Consider the following 6000-nt stretch of genomic DNA (forward strand, 5'->3'; position numbering starts at 1 on the left):
CCATCCAGAGGAGAGTGATAGCTGGGGTAGTCCAAGGGTACAGAAGGGAAAGAGCTGCAACCCTAGGCTGGTCCTTCCACCTCTGAGCTTCTTCTTCAAGGCTCTGATCATTTGTTGACAGCATCTAGTTAAACAGAGGAAATGCTACATAGGGCAGATTAAACTGCTGCACTGCCACGAAAACAAAAACGTACAAACTCAGTGCAGAAATTCCCTGCAAAGGTAAGGCAATAGAAAATGATAAATTAATGACTTCTCTCACAGTCCTGTGAAAAGCCAAAGAGCCTCACATATTTGTCCTCTGTTAGACTGGGGATTGTTCTTTTTCCCAAAGCAACCCAAACCAACACTTTCTAAGCTTCCATTCCTCCTAAGCCAACTGCTTGGGGGCCGCTGCACAGCCAGCCAGCTTCTTCTTCTGACCAGGTAATGGGACACTTGTGTGCACACCCTCCCAGACATGTGTTGGGTTATTTAAATCAGCTCAGCAAGTCTTTTAGCCTGAGAGACACAAAGGCAATATAAACAGAGCTTCTTTTTGCACTCTGTCCTTAGAGAGTCCTATCTTGAGCAGATCATGCTGATACAACATGACAACATCCAGGGATAAAGGGGAGGCTCACACTAAACGCAGTCTAATGCTAGGTAGTGTTATAAGAGGGCAAGCAGAGATCAATGAAATCTTTTATTTTCTTTCCTACAACCAGCAAGTCTGTAAACTGAACAGGCCCCCTGGCTCACCAGAGTGCGATGAAGTGGGCGACTCCTGCAATCCAGGCATGGGTAGGGACAACGGTTTCCTTCCAGGAGACACTACCAGAGCTGAACTGTGTTTGCTTTTCTTTAAAGCCTCTTGTAGAACCCTTTGCCCTTCCCAGCATTTTTCTTGCTAGAACTTTAACGCATTTGGCACAGAACTGCAAAATTGCACAACTCCTCAAGAAGTTGGATTTGTTTGTTGCCTTTTGAAGGGATGGCTGGGAGGACAGGTTTTCGATTATTTTTGAAATTATAATTATTATTACTATTATTATTATTAACATTACTGTTATGTTTAGGAAGAAGCTTCCCCCTCCTTTCTGAGTGAACCATTCACTTGTACTCTTCTTTCACAGGCAGGTGGTTTAAGCTTGATCTGCCCTCCAGGGGTTAAATAAAGAAGTGATGGGAAGGAAACCCAAGACCTTTTCAGTGGCTCATATTTGAAATTTTTTCCCTCGGTCTCTTCTATATGTGGATCGTCTGCTTCTCGTTTCCTCTCGCTCCCTAATTATTGTGTTAGGGAATGGCGAGGGGCAAGGATTAACAATGAAGCAGATGACAGGAAACTGTTACCAAAAGAACAATGCCGGGCATCTCCCCCATCCTCCCGTTCCTCCCACCCAAGAGATGGTCCCCCTCACCCTTCTGTCGATGCCATGGTTCCGAAAAAAACCCTGTCTTCTCAAGGGTCCAAGGAATTAATTTGGACAGCAGGGCGCGAAGGAGGTTGGTTCTTTGGTATAACAACCCTCGCTCACGTCTGGGAAGGAGCACGCAATTCCTTGTAATCCTGGGGGCTCCGCAGGGCGAGGATCCGGCAGCTCCGCTCCTCGGCTCTCCCCCACCCCGCCGTCCCAGAGCAGGCTCTCGGTGCCCCGGGGACCGGCGCTGCTGCGCCGCGGCCGCCCAGCAGTGGCCGGCGGGGCGAGGAGGCGCTGGCACCTGGGCTGCGATCCCCGGCGCCCTCCCCTCGCCGCGGGGAGCGTGTGCGTGTCTGCGCGGCCGTGTGCGAGAGCTGGGGGGCGACTTCACATCGGCGCGGCGCTGACTGGGGCTGGATTGGAAGGTTTAGCCCTCGAGCCGTGGATTTGCAGTCAATCCCTCTCTATTTTAGGCACGGGCTGACATCACGAGCCGTTGTTACTCCTATAAATCCCCCCCAACAGCTCCCTGGCAGCGGGGGGGCGGGCGGCGAGCCCCTCGCAGGGGGAGGGCCGGGCGCCGCCGACCACGACCTGCCCCGTTCGCCGCGGCCGCCACCGCCTCCCGGGGCAGGCTCGGGACTGCGGGGAGCGGCCGGGAGCCGCGGGAAGCCGCGATCGCACACAGACACACAGACAGACACAGACAGACACACACACGCGGCCCCGCTCGGGGTGTCCGCCTGCCGCCGCACACCCACATGTGCCACGGCGTGCGGGCCGGCGCTCGGCCGGCGCGGGGTCCCACAGCGCGGCCGAGGGGCTGCGCCCCCGCAGCCGTGGCACCTGCCCTGCCGCGCCGAGGCGGCAGCAGCGTCCCGGGAGGCCCGGCCCGACCGGCCGCTGTCCGCGCCGTGCTGTCCCACCGGCACGGCCGAGGCTCGCCGGCGGGACCGAGGGGCCGCGGGAGCGGGGCCCCCGCCCGCAGGGACGCGCAGGGTGCGGCGCGGGGCGGTGCTGCCCCCTGCCGGGAGGTGGGCGCTGCGCGGCGCCCGGGCCCCACCTGCCGCCGGCGGCCCCGCAGGTCCGGCCCGGCCCGGCCCGGCCCCGCACCACACAGCCCCGGGGAGCGGCCGCCGTCCCGCCGGTGGCCGCGGCCTCTCCTCACGCCTCGGCCGGGCCCGCCCCGCGCCCCTACCTGCGCCGCCCCGCCCCGCTCCTCCGCCGCGGGGGCGCCGCGCGTGGCTGCGGCCCGGCGGACCTGGGCCCGGGGGTCGCCCAGGGTGTTTTTGCAGCGTAGGGCAGGAAATTTCTGCCCTGTACTGTCGCCGCACTCAGGTGCTGGGGCACAGAACGCCTGCCCAGACACTGCCACACACCTTCGCTCCCGTTTCCCTCAGCTGGGGCTCTGCCCGCCAACCTCAGTGCTGTCTCTCCATCCAAGTCTGACCAACCTGATGTCTCGTTTCACAGGGAACAAACATTTCTGCCCCAGCTCGTTCCCTCTGCACCGAGGAAGTGGCACGGAAAGCCAGCAGCCATGCGGAAGCCCCCTGACACGATAAGGAGCTGGGAGGCTGCAGGGATTGCACAGCTGAGCAAAGCCTGCCTGACCCTCCGCACCACTCCCACTCCCCCAGGATGCTTTTCCTGCAACCAAGCCAATTCCAGTTACTTGCCCTTAAAAAATGGCAGGATGCAGCCTATCACGCAATCCCCAGTCCTAATCAAACACACATTTTTTTTTCTTGTAATCTTACCATGGACGTAGGCTTTCAACAAAAATCTTTTACAAGGGCAATTCTATGAGAGTAATTGAGGGTGCCTGAAAAGAGCTTGTATTTCACTATGTCCATTTCCTATTTTTCAGCTAAGCACCCTGGCTTTTGGAAGTAATTTAATGCAGCCCTGAAACATACAAAGGAAAAACATACACTCGTTGGAGGGAATAAGAATGCAGAGAGTGTTTTGCTCTCCTCTTTCCATAGCAATATCCTTATGGCCTTTCCAGAATGCACAGCTCTTTTTCCTTGGAGGGAAAATGAGCTGCTATCCATGTTGTGCTATTTCACACCCTTTTTCCAACAGATGGCACAGATCCTCACCTGTTTAGAAAGAGATGTTTGAAATAGTTCTACATCTTAAAAATAGAGTCAAACTATCAAAGATATTATCAATTCCAGGTCACACATTGCTTTTTTTCAAACATTTATCCCTATTTTTCTTCATTATTGGCATTAGATGCTAACCCCTGCATAGTTCTGCTCAGTCTGTAAACAGGAAACTACTGTGGGTAAGCCTGACAGGATGGACAAGCTGGTTTGTAATTCCTGAGAATACTCAACATGGTACAGGTGCTTGGATATGTTGATATGACTGCTCACTTTTGCATGTGAATACCTATGTCATACAACCAGAGCAATAAAACATTATGTGGGCATTTGGAAATAGCCAGATTTGAATCTAGGATTCAAACATGATTGAGATCCAGAAATAGAAGAAAATGCTGCAACCTCATCCTCCTCCTGTAAAGGGCTGTGCTAAAATATGAACCCTGGGGTTGAGCCAGGTGTCTGGCTATCTTCCTACTTCTGCTTCCTTTGAAGAGCATCATGGCTGGGAAAATAAGGGTTTGAATAGTGTTGTGCATGCACATCTATACAACCTCCTGAGATTTTAATTCCATGAATTCCTACAAGTTTCTCTTCAAGAATGTACTTTTGTGTGATATACAGCTAGTGAACAGCTATATTGTTGCTGTCCAAGCCCAGAAACTGTCTGCTGATTTGAAGCCAAATGGGGATGGGATTCAACACTGAGGAGCCGTTAGAGGATCAGTATATATTAAAATATAGTTGATCTTTAGAAAAAGAAGAGGGAGGTCTAAGGCTGGAATTAAACCAGACTTTTGCAGATCTGTTTGGACTGGACAAAACCTAAAGAGAGAAAAAAGCATTTAGAATCTCGTCTCTCTCAGCTGTAGCAGTGGAGAGCAGTAATACTATGGAAAGCAATGCAGTCATGGTGTGCTAACTGAGAACACAACCAGCTCGCAGGTCTTCATAATTTCTGTTTACCATTAAATAATCCAATAATTATTTAGAGTGTAGAAACTCTCATTTAATGTAATAATGAAAGAGCTTTCTCATTTCACTCTTTGTCATGGCTGTTGGGAAGAAACACATGTTGACTTTCTGCAAGTTTGTGCTTCTCCAAAACTGACACCTAATTTACTCTAAGCCATTCTGTCAGCAGGGGAGTACCACACATTCATTGGCATGGGTTCCTCCCAGCAGAGGAATGAAACACATCATGTTTTTTCACATTTAATGCAGGATTTTTGTTGCTGTTGTTGCCATGCACTTTGTCGGCCAAGCATAATCTCCTGGCAGGAGAAGACAGACAAACAAGATAAAGAGAAGCAATATACTTTAATTGTAGCCCTTAAACTTTTTGATTTAAGCAACATCATGTGGTCCTATTGCCAGTGAAAACAAGGAAAGTGCAAAAGCATACACAACAAGTATTTCTGCCAAGAAAATAAAAAATAAATTACATGGAATGATGTCCAACACTAATTGTCCTTTTAGCAGCAGTTTTCAGATTCAAAAGTGGGTAGAAACTACTGAATGCTAAGAAACTTGTAATGAGATTTTACAGCAGCAAAGAATCAGAACTGCAATCAGACTTGCTAACTTCAAGTCGCTATAGCCATGCGATAGGCAGAACACAACTTCAGGATCTGAGTCCTTCTTGGTAAGAGCACTAAATCTTTTCATCAGATTCCCAGCCCTCACATCCAACTACTGCTGTAAGCTGTTTTGGGCACTGTAATAATTTGAAGGTCCTAAAAACCCCAGAGTGTCATATATGACTTACCAAGAAATCATTATTGATGGAAGACAGTCAATACTGTCTCTTCTTCCCAACTTTTATAGGGTTAATCCCTAGTCTTTAGCATGACTGAATAGAGAATGATTTAGTGTAAGAGCAGTGACTAAGGACCATGAGGACACTCAGGTGTCTCCCTGGACAACATGCCCAGTAGGAGAATCTTACTCTGATGTCAAACAGTTCAGTCTCAGCTCAAGAAAAGTGCCTGCTAAGCGTGAGACCTGGACATTATTCTTACCCTGAAGAGCTACAGAGTAGTTTTACCACCAATGTATGGAAACTAATGGGAACCAGAAGTTTTCCTGAAGTTTTCATAGTTCTATGAAATAATCCACTTGGAAAAAACATATTTAAAATATGTTTCATGTTTTTATCTGTTTAGAATACAAGGTGAAAGAGAACTTCTCAGTACATTTCATTGCAGTGGTTCATGTACAATAGTAGGAATGGGTGTATTAAGAAAAAAGAATCTTGTTATTTATATTTATAAATAGTCCTTGAATTTTATGCTGATTCTGCCTTTTAGTGTTCCTGAAGAGTCCCAAGTGAGAGTGACATGCAAAGAGACAAGGGCAGTAGAGAGTTCCAAGAGTGTGACACATATAAAGCAAAAATGGATCTAAATAATGTCAGACATGAGTATGTAGGTTAAAAAAACAAACCATGGTTTATTTAAATGTGTAAAGTACTTGGGAGAGAAGAA

At 49.3% G+C, this 6000-nt stretch overlaps 1 protein-coding gene across 1 annotated transcript in view; it reads right to left on the bottom strand.

The window, feature by feature from the left end:
- SLC1A2 (solute carrier family 1 member 2) overlaps nucleotides 1-1828 on the bottom strand; it is an 85741-nt gene extending 83913 nt beyond the window's left edge. The window contains exon 1 of the mRNA XM_058807563.1: nucleotides 1404-1828. Coding sequence (XP_058663546.1) covers nucleotides 1404-1420 — 17 coding nt within the window. The 5' untranslated portion in view covers nucleotides 1421-1828. The remainder of the gene's footprint in view (nucleotides 1-1403) is intronic.
- Nucleotides 1829-6000: the final 4172 nt, after the last annotated feature.

The sequence above is a fragment of the Ammospiza caudacuta genome, chromosome 6 (assembly GCF_027887145.1).
Source record: "Ammospiza caudacuta isolate bAmmCau1 chromosome 6, bAmmCau1.pri, whole genome shotgun sequence".
NCBI lineage: Eukaryota > Metazoa > Chordata > Aves > Passeriformes > Passerellidae > Ammospiza > Ammospiza caudacuta.